Source organism: Patiria miniata, unplaced genomic scaffold (genome assembly GCF_015706575.1).
Source record: "Patiria miniata isolate m_02_andy unplaced genomic scaffold, ASM1570657v1 HiC_scaffold_19, whole genome shotgun sequence".
NCBI classification, from domain to species: Eukaryota; Metazoa; Echinodermata; class Asteroidea; order Valvatida; family Asterinidae; genus Patiria; species Patiria miniata.
The window spans coordinates 16,831,181-16,846,407 of record NW_024037057.1 but is presented as its reverse complement, the minus strand read 5'-3'; the positions used below and the strand labels follow the sequence as shown (position 1 = coordinate 16,846,407).

The 15,227-nt window shown below is 40.3% G+C and overlaps 1 protein-coding gene across 3 annotated transcripts in view; it reads left to right on the top strand.

The window, feature by feature from the left end:
- LOC119725931 (tenascin-N-like) overlaps window positions 1-14,703 on the top strand; it is a 31,739-nt gene extending 17,036 nt beyond the window's left edge. The window contains exons 4-7 of one of the 3 annotated variants that reach the window (XM_038197547.1): window positions 6,728-6,952; window positions 10,156-10,443; window positions 12,170-12,418; window positions 13,019-14,703. In XM_038197547.1, the coding sequence (XP_038053475.1) occupies window positions 6,728-6,952; window positions 10,156-10,443; window positions 12,170-12,418; window positions 13,019-13,302 (1,046 nt within the window). In that variant the 3' untranslated portion in view covers window positions 13,303-14,703. Of the gene's footprint in view, window positions 1-6,727; window positions 6,995-10,155; window positions 10,444-12,169; window positions 12,419-13,018 lie in introns of all 3 variants that reach the window. The other 2 variants (XM_038197546.1, XM_038197548.1) reach the window with 2 other exon arrangements.
- Window positions 14,704-15,227: the final 524 nt, after the last annotated feature.

Here is a 15,227-nt window from a genome sequence, read left to right as displayed (position 1 = left end):
CTGACCTCACTGAAACACGTTCACTGCCTCGTAGTACATAAAAAATACCGTTCGGTTACCATTTGTTTCACATCCTAAAATAACAACAAATGTGTAGGTTACCGTTCGTCGTAGTGATCGTATATAAAAGATATATGTAGGTCTACACTGTGCACATCTGTAATTGGATGCGAGCAGGTTACCGTTCATCACAGATCAAAAATATAAACAATTTGGTAAGGCCTCTTTCAAATGTGCTTATGCCGTGTCGAATAAAACTGATTTAGTGTTACGTTAGCATGGCATAAGCGCGACAGTGTCTTCAAACATCGAACTTAATTACAAACGCCTAGTCAAAATTAAATACCCCAACATGGCGGACCAACAGTCACAACGAAAAATAGGATTTTGTGCTCTTAATCGATTACAGTTACATAATGTTTGCTTCAACAGGCCTAAGGTTACCATTTTGTAAGGAACCAGGCTTTAAAGGGATTTAAAGTTGGTGTACATGTATACATGTTTTGTTGGGTGTAGCACCTTGAACAAACATTTTCAAATTAAGTTGATAATTTTTAGTAATGAGCTTTCCAATGAATCATCACACATCAAAAACAGCCCATGACAAGTAATCAACTAATTAATTTCAACTTTGGCGGGACGGTCCTTAAAACATATACCAACCTGTCCAAAATGATATATGGTAGGCCTAATCTTTGGGCCTTACCTGCTTTACATGTACATGTACACATCTCTTGGTTTAGCTTCATATACAGATATTCCCGCCATGGTTAAGTCACGGTTTCGGAAAGCTAAGCACGTTGAGTTTCATGACGTTCAAAACGATAAGCGTTTAGCAACAACTTCCGTACACATCATAAAGTACCGCTCAGCGACAGCAAAAGAAAACACATTAAAGCCGAATATAGTACAGAATACATCCAACACTGTAAGATGACCTATAATCCCTGAAACTAATGATTGAATCATTGTTGGGTCATGCTTGGGTCCGAGATGGTAGTGGTTCCGAGTTGGTAGTGGTTCCGAGTTGGCCGTGGGTCCGAATTGGTAGTGGTCTGAATTGGTAGTGGGTCCGAGTTGGCCGGATACCATATGCTGTAGAACTCTTTAGCATTGTGTAGATGCTGTAGATCTCTTAACCACTGTGTAGATGCTGTAGATCTCTTAACCACTGTGTAGATGTTGTAGACCTCTTAACCACTGTGTAGATGCTGTAGACCTCTTAACCACTGTGTAGATAGTGTAGACCTCTTAACCACTGTGAAGATGTTGTAGACTTCTTAACCACTGTGTAGATGCTGTAGACCTCTTAACCACTGTGTAGATGCTGTAGACCTCTTAACCACTGTGTAGATGCTGTAGATCTCTTCAGCACTGTGTAGATGCTGTAAACTTCTTAACCACTGTGTAGATGCTGTAGATCTCTTAACCACTGTGTAGATGCTGTAGATCTCTTAACCACTGTGTAGATGTTGTAGACCTCTTAACCACTGTGTAGATGCTGTAGACCTCTTAACCACTGTGTAGATAGTGTAGACCTCTTAACCACTGTGAAGATGTTGTAGACTTCTTAACCACTGTGTAGATGCTGTAGATCTCTTAACCACTGTGTAGATGCTGTAGATCTCTTAACCACTGTGTAGATGTTGTAGACCTCTTAACCACTGTGTAGATGCTGTAGACCTCTTAACCACTGTGTAGATAGTGTAGACCTCTTAACCACTGTGAAGATGTTGTAGATCTCTTCAGCACTGTGTAGATGCTGTAAACTTCTTAACCACTGTGTAGATGCTGTAGACTTCTTAACCACTGTGTAGATGCTGTAGACTTCTTAACCACTGTGTAGATAGTGTAGACCTCTTTAGCACTGTGTAGATGCTGTAGACTTCTTAACCACTGTGTAGATAGTGTAGACCTCTTTAGCACTGTGTAGATGCTGTAGACCTCTTTAGCACTGTGTAGATGCTGTAGATCTCTTAAAGGGAATATACATCATTTGCTTTTGCTGTAATTTTCAGAAATGGATGGAATTGGGGGGTTGGAAATATAAAGCAAATATAGTTACACTGACTTTTTTGAGGTTTTGGGTTCGAAAATGCTATAAAAACCAAGAAAAACGATCATTTTCCTGTAGTCTGGTTCCCTGACTCCATATAAGAAGAAACAGAGCAGTTTACATACATTGGGGAATTGTAAGGTCAGGGAACCAGTCTAGCTGGCTCGTATCCGTTCATAGGTTTGTAATCGATTGCAAACAAGTGCAATGGTCAATTGGGGCCAGTATTTGAAAAAAAGCCAGTTGTTTCCAACGCTGATCGGCCGATCAGCGTTGGAAATTGATACAAAAATACCACTTTTCTTGAAAATGACAGTATACCAGGTGCCATAATTTTACAGGATGCTTTAGACTGTCATTTACCAACATCCTGTTAAGGTATTTCCCAAAAACTTGATAGTTTTATTTTTCGATGTTTGCAAATGTTGTATATTCCCTTTAACCACTGTGTAGATGCTGTAGACTTCTTAACCACTGTGTAGATGCTGTAGACCTCTTTAGCACTGTGTAGATGCTGTAGATCTCTTAACCACTGTGTAGATGCTGTAGACCTCTTAACCACTGTGTAGATGCTGTAGACCTCTTAACCACTGTGTAGATACTGTAGATCTCTTAACCACTGTGTAGATGCTGTAGACCTCTTTAGCACTGTGTAGATGCTGTAGATCTCTTAACCACTGTGTAGATGCTGTAGACCTCTTTAGCACTGTGTAGATGCTGTAGACCTCTTTAGCACTGTGTAGATGCTGTAGATCTCTTCAGCACTGTGTAGATGCTGTAGCTAGACTTCTTAACCACTGTGTAGATGCTGTAGACCTCTTTAGCACTGTGTAGATCCTGTAGATCTCTTAACCACTGTGTAGATGCTGTAGACTTCTTAACCACTGTGTAGATGCTGTAGACCTCTTTAGCACTGTGTAGATCCTGTAGATCTCTTAACCACTGTGTAGATGCTGTAGACCTCTTAACCACTGTGTAGATGCTGTAGACCTCTTTAGCACTGTGTAGATACTGTAGATCTCTTAACCACTGTGTAGATGCTGTAGACCTCTTTAGCACTGTGTAGATGCTGTAGATCTCTTAACCACTGTGTAGATGCTGTAGACCTCTTTAGCACTGTGTAGATGCTGTAGATCTCTTAACCACTGTGTAGATGCTGTAGACCTCTTTAGCACTGTGTAGATGCTGTAGATCTCTTTAGCACTGTGCAGACAGTGTAGATCTTTTTGTGTGCATGTGACCGTAAGAGAGGGTACACGATTGGATATGCCAACTATGTGTTCTGGAATTACATGACCGATGCGCATGCTTCCATATTAAAGTTTTGTCACGTCATGATAAGCAGGTTGTCCATGATCAATCTAGCTTCATCCCTGCTGCCTTGTGAGGGTGCTTTATTGGTGTAGGGTGTAGTGTAGCTACACGCAGATAGTGCAAAATTTTTTGGTCTCAAATCTTGCGGGGTATAACCTGTCTAGATGCATTATGTAGATTTAGTTATGTTGAACAAAGAAATTGACTGGAGTGGTGCTGAAGCTACGACCTCCGGGTTGCCGTTCCTTGAACGGTTGTCACGAAGGAATAATCTACGGATTATAGGCCTTCCTCAGCAGAAAAATGAAGGTTGCCTGTCTCTCACCCAAAACATCTTAAAGGAGAAATTCAAGATGCTGGACGTGCAGCTCCAACGTGCCCACCGTGACGGCCCTAAGACGGACGGCAAACCTCAACACCTTCTCATCAAGCTCAACTGCTACCGGGATAAGATCAAGATTCTTCAACAGCAGCGACAGGTCTTATTTGCTCCCATCTTCTGTACCGATGATCTCACAAGAGCCGACCTGCAGGAGAAGAGGAAGTGGTCCGCGCAAGTCTCTGCAGCATACAAGAATGAAAAAAAAGTATAGGTTCGTGGCTGGTAAGAGGAGGGGCACAGATGGTGCACTTGCCGACCTATACCACCAAGCTTAATCATAACCAGTCAGGCCTCCAGCGTTCATCCAGATAATAATAATAATAAAAGAACATTTGTAAAGCGCCGGTATCCGCCAAAAATAGGCGCTCATGGCGCTCGAGGAGAAAGTCAAGTTAAGATTGTGTGTTGTGAGAGTAAGCTTGTTTGTACAGGTGAGATTTTATGTTTGTCTTAAATGTTGTGATGGATGGAGATGATTTGATAGCCAGAGGGAGTTGGTTCCACACTCGGGTTGACGCTGCCGCAAAGGATCTGTCACCCCACAGAGTGGAGGTCCTGGGCTCGTGAAGCATCATGAGCTCACTGGAGCGGAGTCCGGTGCGTGCTGTTGAGTACGGGTGGATGAGGTCGATGAGATACTCCGGCGCATTGCTGTGGAGGATTTTGAACACGAATAGGCCAAGTTTGTATTTAATTCTGTATGATACTGGAAGCCAGTGGAGATCTGCTAGTACAGGAGTGATGTGAGAATGTTTACTAGTGAGAGAGATTAGTCTGGCACTGATGTTTTGTAGTCGCTGCAAACGGTTTAGTTGATTTAGGTTAATGCCATACAATAGTGAATTGCCCATGTCAATTTTGGATGTGATGAAAGCGTGAACAAGTATTTCAGTTGTGTGTTTGTCAAGATATTTTCGTATGTGTCCGATGTTACGGATCGACATGCAGACTGATCTAGAGATTGATGTAAGGTGAGGTTCCATGGATAGAGATGAATCAAAGATAATACCAAGATTTCTGACTTGATTTGATGGCATGATGGTTGAATCACCAACCCTTATAGATGGAACATGAACTTTGCACGATTGCTGCTTTGAACCTATGATGATAAATTCGGTCTTTTCATCGTTGAATTTAAGCCAGTTTTGAGTCATCCAAGAACGTACGTCATCAATGCATGTTTCCATCTGCTGGATTGCTGAATCAACCTTGTGTTGCATCCTCTGCTTATTGACTTCCTCATAATTTGCGTTGTATGAACTACCTTAGCTGCATGGCTTTCATCCTATAAACTGCATTTTAATCGTGTTCATTTGTTCACTTTAATTTGCGTTACTTACTTTTGTTTCGCTGCTGCTTTTAAGGGTTGCTTAATCAGTTTGCCTCTTAATCTCATTGTGATTGGTTCAGTGATTGTTATTAGTTTGTTCATGGGATCCCTCTCCAATTACGTGTGTTGTGCTTAGCCCGATAGTCATTCATGCTTACTGTTATTTATTTGGCTTTGCTTCATTTTAGTTCAGTATTTCATTTACATTTTTTGTAAGTCTCCCATTGACTCTATTTTTCCCCGTTTTTCCTTTCGCTTTTACATAATTGTCTAGTAAATGTTATTTTACTTTACTTTGTTTTGTCTGTGTTTTGCCTTTGTTTTATGACAAAATTTTGCTTGTTCTGAGATGTTTTCCGAATATACAGTTAATGATCTCTCTGAAAATAATGTTGTTTGTTATAATTTAGAAAGTGAAGGTTTTAATGCTCATGACATTCCTGCCCATGGATGCTTTTCTATTTTTTATATGAATTCCAGGAGCCTCTGGAGACATTTTTACGATATACAGGATTACCCGTCCACCTTATCGCATTGCCTTCTCCATTTACGGTTTCAGCGAAACCTGGTTCAGAGATAGCCCTCCTCTATACGTAACCGTGACCAATTACCAGTTGGTCCATTCCTCTCGTTCGCAAAAGCTTGGAGGAGGGGTGGCATTGTTTGTTGATAATTCTCTAAAGTATCGTATTCGCCATGATCTCATGACTTCTTTCGGTGGTTGTGAGTCCGTGTTCAGTGAAGTTGAGCGCGAATCTTCTAATCTGATTGTAGAAGATGTCTACAGGGCTCCTAATACCTTGATAACTTTCAGCAGCATTTTGACTCATGTTTTAATACCATTGCAAAAGAAGAATCTATGTTATTTAATGGGAGATTTTAATCATAATATTTTTAGTTGTTCTGACCATCAGCCCACGGATGATTTTGTGAATACCATTTATTCCTACGGTTTCCGTCCCCTGGTTGATCAAACTACACGCATCACCCCTTCTCTTTTATCAATCTATTTTTTTTTTCCATCCTCTTTCTCTTTGGAGAGTTTCAAGTATTTCATTTTCTAGGTTTTCAATACATCCAGTCATCCACCTATACACCTATTCCGCCTTCTGTCTTTTCTGAACGATCTGTTTTAAGTTCTGTTTGTAAATTTTTGGTCTAAAAAAGGCATTTCTATACAAGACGTTTGTCTTTTGAATATGACTCCATTATTGCCCCTTTTTTTCATTTGTCTCTTACATAATTATGAATCTTGTATTTTTTTCAAACATATATTGACTTTCTATATAGTTAATACCTGAATGTTTGCAATTATAAAAATAAATGTTGAGATGAATTGAATTGAATTCCTGTGCTAACCCAGCCGCTCTATCTGGTCCTGTGATGGCGGCTCCGACTTTGTCAGTGTGTTTTTGTTTCACAAAAGGTGCTAGATATAAGACATATTTTGCCAATTAGGCATGAATCAAACCTAAATTCACGATGTTAGCTACACTGGTAATGCTGCAAACCTGGGAACTATCAAATGGGGATCACTCGGAGAAGATTCCGCTTTTTCTTAATACCAATTTCCAAATAAACCTCTGTAATTCTGAGCTGCGTAACGCCTGCTAAAAGCCTTCATCACATTTTTCTGATTGTTTAGCTGCACCATCCCTCATCCCCAGAGTGGGCGCGATTACCAAACACGGTATACACCTAACATGGACACCGAGCACAGCATCCTCTCTCGGGGGCTACCGGATCACTTTGCTTGATAGCACGGGCAAAACCGTTAGGTTTGGTCCGTTTGGAGCAAGTACTACGTCTTTAACTCTTCTTGGCTTGACTGCGGGTTTGGAGTACCAGGCTACCTTCGACGAAGTGGTAGGTGAGGTCAACACGTTTGCCGGATCTGTCGAGGTAACCACGAGTAAGTTCAATTGATCTACACTACTCGTAAAACGTAATCCGGACGACATTAGTCTAGAAAACGCCTCTACGTGTAGTGTTCGGTTTGGAACTTACATGCGGGGACGGTTTGGTCATCCTCGACCTCAATCATGAACGTGTTCTTGACTTTGTGTTTGGCCATTGCAATCAGGTATGGCGTGTATTCTTGATATTTAATTCAGAAAAGAGATATCTGCAGATGAATTAAGAATGGAGATATCTCTGTTTTGGACGTACACAGTTAACATTTAATTCTTTTAAGAGAGATATTAATAATAGAGATATCTCTATTAATCGATAAAATAGAGATATCTCAATTAATAATAGAGATATCTCTAATACAGGGAGGGATATCTATAGTGGGTCATTCCATGTCAGACCAACGCACTTTTTTACCTCATGTCTTCCGATTTTAATAAAAATTGCTGTGCTTGTAGGTCCTAATGAGCAATGAATACACACCAATTTTTGGCCCGATCCGACCTACCATGTGGTCAGAGCAGAAGCCACAAAAAAATGGCATTTTTAGAGTAAAATACCATTCTTTTGGTATAAATATGTCAAAACTATGGCAATTTTCATCGAATATATGTGAATTTATTATTAAAATAATGAGGATTGCATGCTCAAAGCACTTCTTTTGTCAAAATTAAATTTTGTGAAAAGTAGGTCACATGACCTTTAATATGCAATCGTGACCTTTGACCCAATTTTTGTAATAATAAAAATCAGTTGGGGTCTTCAAAATTTACAACTTTATGACTACTTTTGTACAGTTGGTAGGTTACAAATGAGTCAATTTATAGACTTTACATAAGAAATACACCAACACAACTTACTATTCTGTTTCTTAAGTTACTCAAAGTAATCTAGATTTTTATGTATAAAGTACAAAGCCAGGAAAAACAAAATTCTACCTTCTGATTCCAAAGAAACTGTCTAATCAGAATATCTGGTCTCAGAAGTGTGCTAACCACTAACAGTAACCAGGCCTTCACCCAGTACAGCGGACTCACGTCCAGGTAAAATTCATCTCAAAGGAACAAAATGCCAAGTCTGTGAGAGTCATTAAAGTTCAAGAAGCACAGTGATGAATGAGTAAAGGTAACTTTGATTGTAATATTAAGTATTATCTTCAAGCAAACTTGAATCCTAGATCCTGATTAGTCTTTCTATAGCAACAACTGTGTGATTTTATATAATATTGCACAGCTATATTGCACCTCAGATATTAAAAATGTACGTGTACATATGTTGTGTTATTTCCTGCAGAACGGACCAATACACTACATGTATGCACGTACATGTACATCTTCACCGCGTGTACGCATTTGATATCAAGTTTGCTTGAAGATAAATTGGTTATAAATCCCACTTGCGCTCGTGGAACACGGAATGATGTAGTGCATCGAGTGGCATATGGGTCACAGCAGCATTGCATTATTTCATACTCCAAGCGAGTTCGTGGGATAACTACATCTAATTATCAGTGGCACCCAGGAGGGGGGGGGGGGGCTTGAACCCACCCCCAACATTGTCAATTTGTTTGTTTGATTTTAGGCTAGCTTTTGTTGGTCCAATCTTTTACAGAAATTTGAACAAAAAACCATTTATGACCCCCCCCCCCCCCCCCCCCCCCCACCAAAAGCCAAATCCTGGGTGCGCCACTGCTGATAATTTACACTATGAGTCTGGTTAGACCTCATCAGCCCTCAGAATGAGAAATTCACAAACCAAGATATATTTTAGTAACTTTAGAAACAGAATAGTAAGTTGTGTTGGTGTATTTCTTATGTAAAGTCTATAAATTGACTCATTTGTAACGTACCAACTGTACAAAAATAGTCATAAAGTTGTAAATTTTGAAGACCCCAACTGATTTTTAGTAGATTCTGATAGAGAAAGACATGCTCTAGCAAGTTATTTTCATTTCGTTGATATTCGGAATGATACATTATTACCAAAAATGGGTCAAAGGTCACGATAGCATATTAAAGGTCATGTGACCTACTTTTCACAAAATTTAATTTTGACAAAAGAAGTGCTTTGAGCATGCAATCCTCATTATTTTAATAACAAATTCACATATATTCGATGAAAATTGCCATAGTTTTGACATTTATACCAAAAGGGTGGTATTTTACTCTAAAAATGCCAATTTTTGTGGCTTCTGCCCTGACCAGATAATAGGTCGGATCGGGCTAAAAATTGGTGTGTATTCATTGCTCATTAGGACCTACAAGCACAGCAATTTTTGTCAAAATCGGAAGACATGAGGTAAAAAAGTGCGTTGGTCTGACATGGAATGACCCTATTATGAATATAGGTATCTCTATTAGCAATTGAAATATCAGTGTTTACTCTCATAATAGATATACCTCTATTCTACTTGAGATAAAATAATAATAATCATATCTCTTTTTCTAATGGAGATGTCTGATTTAAGATTAAATGTTAAGAATGCACGCCTTAAAAGGCGCTAGACACGACGAAGACAGTACATGTTATTAGCATGATCATCGTCACACTAATAGGAAATAGAGGTGCTGAATGACAAAACACGACTTTTTGGTGACTTTTCTCACATCCAAAATGACATTAGTCCTACCACTCATTAAATACATTTTCAAAGGTCAAAACGGACAAATATATAATTATTGGGTCATTTACACCCTGAGTAAGTATCACGCTAACTCCGATCCGGATCTGTTGGTTTGTTTGTTGGGGTGTAGGGGTTTTTTTTTTGGGGGGGGGGGGGTTTGGGGGTTTTTTGGGGTTTTTTTTTGGGGGGGGGGTTTGGTGTGTGTTTTTTTAGGGGGGGGGGTTCCCTCACGTGGGGGAACAAGCCATTAATCGAAAATGTTTTAACATTGATTTTTGTTTATGTACAAATAACCATTCGACCCCGAAAGGTCGTTGGCCAGGTGGTAAGACATCTGCACTAGAAAGCAGGAGGTCGTGGGGTCGAGTCCCACCAGAGTGATTTTTTCCAACTTTCACTCTGGATGTATCGCCCTGAGTATAGAGTGTATATACGTCGGTGAAGGGCAAATCCTTAAATTGATTTACATCAACCAGATGCAAACTCCATGTTATGAATTAACGGGTTTATTTTTCTGTTCTTCAAATCTACCTGAAAAGTGCTTCCACGGAACGTTGTGAGTCACGGAGTGACTGACCGAACAGTGACTGTGTCCTGGGACACCAGCCTCTTTGGAGCCGCTGAGGGATACCTGATTAGCGTCATCAGCAAAGATGGATCATACACGAGGCTTGTCCCTGTCGATGTAGCGTCGTCTGGCGATCCGTACATCTTAATGCTCCCGAAGGCAAAGATCTATGAAGTCGGTGTGGACGCAGTGATCGACGGCCAGAGAGTCGCGTTGGGTGCGCTGGCAGATCCGATCAGCACTGACGGCCAACCCATGGGTAGGTCATGAAAACCGTGCTTAAATGGGAAAACGCTGGAAGTTTTCCTTGGCCCAAGGATTGTGGGAAGCCCAACGAAGCACAACCGCCCCCCCCCCCCCCCCCCCGTTGGATTTCACGTAGTATCTAGGAACTATGTAGGTGATAAAGCTCTAAATCATCAAGTTAATATTGGCGAAATAACGTCAAAGATGAAATGTACACTGTCATTTCTCTTTAAATTCAGGAAAAAGATGTGTTTCTCAATAGCTGTTTTGAAGCACTGTAAGAGCAATGTACCTTTGAATGAAAAATCGAGCTCAACAAATCGGTTAAACTTTACAGGCATTGAATACTATTTTTCAAACTTGGAATCATAGGCAACCCTAGAAATATCTATTTCTAGTAGGTTAAACTGATAATATCTTTGTTTGTACTCAAAAACAACCGAATTTCAAGGTTCTTTTTCTGAGTATTGACGCCGCTATTTTTCCAAATTTGGAAAAGACATTGAACTTATTGAAGTTTGCACTTAAGTGGTGTATATAATACATTATATCATGGATTTGCGGGTGGTAAACGTGCCTGCCCCTATACGATGGTGGTTTAACTCATTTGCGATTGCGGTGGCCTCTCCAGTCCATAGTTATGGTAGATACAAAATGTAATGGAAGTAACTTTTTGGAACTTATCTACAAATACTTGTTTATCTGAGACAACATCTTGTGAATGGCTTCTGCTTGGTTCGCTCTTATTCAGCCAACGGCAATTTCAAAATTCTAAGCCTTAACACTATGGAGCAAAGGCTGTTAATTATTGCTCTGAATACTTCTCTTAATAATTCAAGCCAGTCGGTCTAGTTTTGTCGAGTTCTTGATACTACTATGGTTGTTTGCGTCGCTGGCTATTAATAACAGTGCGTATCTTAATGCACTTCTGGGAGCCAAGACCAACAAGTTACGTAATGCCGTATGATCTTTAGTGACAATTCTAGGATTGTCATTAGCCTATTTGAGGTATGGCAGACACAATAGCAGGGCTCTGATTGATTTGGGTAAAGTCTTTTGTATTTACTCAAACCAAATAGCACCCTCCTATTATGTCGACCATGTCTCAAACAGGCTAATTGAGGGAGCCTAAACATTCGCAAAGCGGCAGGATGGCTTGACGCGATTTTTTTCATTCCACATAAAATATTCGCCATGTCCAAGCACTTTAGACTTGTAAGTCAGATTCTCAGATTTTATTTCCCCTCGAAAATAGTCCTCCAAACCAGGAAGTTCTGCATATGAATGTAGCGCATTCCATATCTAGGATGTGAAAGCCCAATTTATAAGCTTTATTTAATAAAAATATATTTTTCTCATTTTACTAAAATATAGCCTACCTTAAAACGTGATCCGTGTACAAAATTTGTTAATTGTGTTTGTGTTCAATATTCCATAACTCGAAACGAACATGAGTGATTCGACTGATTCTTGTACTACAAGAAAGTTTATTGATTGGGCTTTTACATCGTATATCTACAGAAGCGCTACATTTAGAACTTCTTTACGAAGGACGTGGCGCTATTTAGGTTTGATTTTTTTTCTCACCAATACCGTATATAAACACTATAAGTTGAGGAAAAGCTATACCTCAAAAAAGTCATTCGAGGTGCGGTTGCTTATTTGGCAGCAGACTGAACGATCGGTAAGATGCAGCCACCAGGAATGACATTTCCTTTTGTTTCATCCTCACTGCACAGAAATATCAGTTTCCGTCGCTGCTGTTGGGACTGATATGATCCAAGTGATGTGGGAAGCTTATGACGGTGCGACCTATTCCCTCCATATCACCAACTTAGGCAATGGCAACACTCGACAAATCGTGTTGCCCAGCCAGGCGACCACATACACCTTCCAAGAACTGGTTGCTGGTCAGCCATACAATATTATGCTGAATATCCATCTCAATGACTTGGACATGCTTAGTGATTCGATCAATGCCACCACAAGTAAGTTGGCTCTGTATGACGGTGCAAATTGGAATTTAGGACTTGATGAAAGTAGGAGCCTGCATGTATACAGCGGCGCGGTATGGGTCCTAGAAATCCATTTTGCGGAGGCGCACAGTGGCTCATCTTCTGTTGGAAGAAGAGGCACTAAATTTTACTCAAAGAGCGAGCCATATACATGTAATTTTACAACTCACGCACTTGGGTAGCATAGATTTAGAAAATATTTTGAATGAGTGCGAACTCCAAATGTTGACGCTTGAAGTACGTCATCAGCGCTTTAAACTTTCAGTTGCAATCTAGGTATCGATGTCAATGGCAGACGTTTGAGACGCTTGGTAACAGCAAACACACCAGTCCTTTTAAATTGTTAGCGTCATTTGGAAATGAGCACATTACCCTAAACGTGAAGCAGCAATAGAATAGGATCGGTGTGTTTGCTGTCAATGAACGTCTCAAACGTCTGCCATTTAAGGAGGTTTTAAAGTGAACTTATAATTATTAAAGGAAATACCATAAGGAACTGACATCCCAGTGTTTAGTTTCCCATGGAATCTCTGGCCATTTCCGAATGGGCTTATTTCTTTCTCTCTTCCACAGGACCCTTGCCGCCAACCGATGTCAAGATTCGGTCTTGTGGATCGTACACTCTCATCGCGTGGGGACCTCCACCCCACATACCCAGCAACATCTACAATGGTTACCGGATTGGTTTCGTTGAGATAGACGGGACGATGACCGTGAAGGATCTTCCCGTAGGCCGCACACGCCTCGATCTTCCTGTGGGATACTCTGGCACGAATATCTGTCTGTCTACGATAAGTGCAGGCCGAGTAAGCCAACCTGATCCGGCAGGTCCTTGTCAGAGCATCCTCGATTTTTAGTTTGCACTCATTTTTTGTTTATATCCCAAAAGGGTTGCTGTATGTTATTGACCGTAAGAGGGCGCTGTATATGACGCCAGTTTGGGATTACGATGTGTCGCGTCTAGTACTCAGCTGAGGTAACCTAACTTAGAGAAATTCAAACAATTTTTGTTTTTTAAAGGAATTTTCCAAGAAGTGCAACAATCGTCCTTAGTAAAGAATAGCAAAAACTTGCTTGTCGGACTTCAAATGAAAATTATAAAAAAAGTGCGTTATTATGTTTAGAATATGCTTTATTCCTATTTCCTTTGACCGCAATGACTTTGATCTTGCTCTCAAATCGTGGTATTTTAGGAAGCCCATTCTACTAAAACGATTGTGATTGTGGCTAAACAAATGTGATGTTATTTTAAGATAGTTAGTCATTGCAGAAAGTCAATAGTTATGTATTAGGACAATGACGCAGGTTTACCAGTCAGTAAGTAAATCTGCGTCGGTAAGTTGGGGTGGTGAGGGGATTGACCAAAATCCTCAAAGTTTCCTGGCAGGGGTCGGGGTGGGGGCGGGAGGCTCGACACCACATTACATGAGGGGCACGGTTCATGGTGCAAATGTGCATCTTATGCAAATGTGTGCGCTTAGGCACATGAAACGATTTGTACTCTTTGTTGTCAGTTTTTCAAAGCTATCTTATATATTTGAGCTCTAGGCAAGTTACTAGACAATATCCAAATCGTCATTTTTGTTTTGTTTCTCGCCACCCTGAAAATAAGGGAGGGATGATACAAAATGCCCCATCCCCCGTCAAAAAGTGTGGGGTGGGTTATCCTTCCCCTTTCTTTGGATGTACGCCCATGTTACGAGTATCATTGATTTGTTAGTGATCTTGTGGGACAACTAATCTCGCAGAGCACCCAAAAAAATGTGTCACTAAAAAAAAGTACTTTTCTTAAACTGAAGCTGAGATGGGATGCATTTGCGTTTAATACTCAAACTGAACTGTTTGTATTCGGGTTTCTCGTTGAATGTTATAACTGATAAAGTTCAAATGATTAATCAGCAACAAAATGTGTGAGCAAAAATTCAAATATCCAGGTGTTTGCCAAATGAATGAACACGATAAAGAGAGGAATGTTTAAAACAGACCGATATTCAACAATGGTTCCTGGTGTTAAGGTACACGTTGCGTTATGTCGTTATTTCGCGGAATCCAATAATCTTTTCCCTGTTCCTAAGCACGTATTTTGTAATTTGATTTTCTTTACTTTTTAAAAAAGGTTGTTTATTCCTTAGCTAAAGTTAGGTCTTTTGATACTTCAATGACTCGTTGTTATAATCACTTATTTTCAAATGTGAGGCTTTGATCAAATAAAGGTAGTAAGTCCACTTTCTGAATTTGTGGCAGACGTTCTTAAAGATATAGTCCATCATTTGTTATTTGTGTATTTTGTTCGTTTGAAGCAACAAAAGTGCTCAAAATCTAAAGAAGGGTGCTGAACAACTAACCTGATGAAGTTTCAGCTGAGCTTCAGCTGTATATTTCGAGAAAAACAACATTCTAGGATCTCGATTTCAAATCAAAAGTTGCCGAATCATGTTTTAAAACGGGCCTGAATTCAGCGTCCGTGACACGTTCTCACTGAGCCGATTGCAGCTACGCGATGTCGCGCACCGATCCGACGAATTATAGGGCGTTTTCGAATCCCTGTTCTTGACAACACTCGGGTTAACCCGACACGAGAACAGCGGTCTCGAACGTGACGAACAGACCCGAGAGGGCGTTCGCGGATCGATTTTTTCACTCCCCAGTTGATGGAGGGTTCGGCGAGGTGCAGCTTGAACAAAATGGCGGACTGTGCAGATTCGTAATTTGTTTTTGTTTTTTTGTTTTTTGGCTAATACCCTTATGATTGGAATAAGAATACCATTATAGTGCAGGTCTG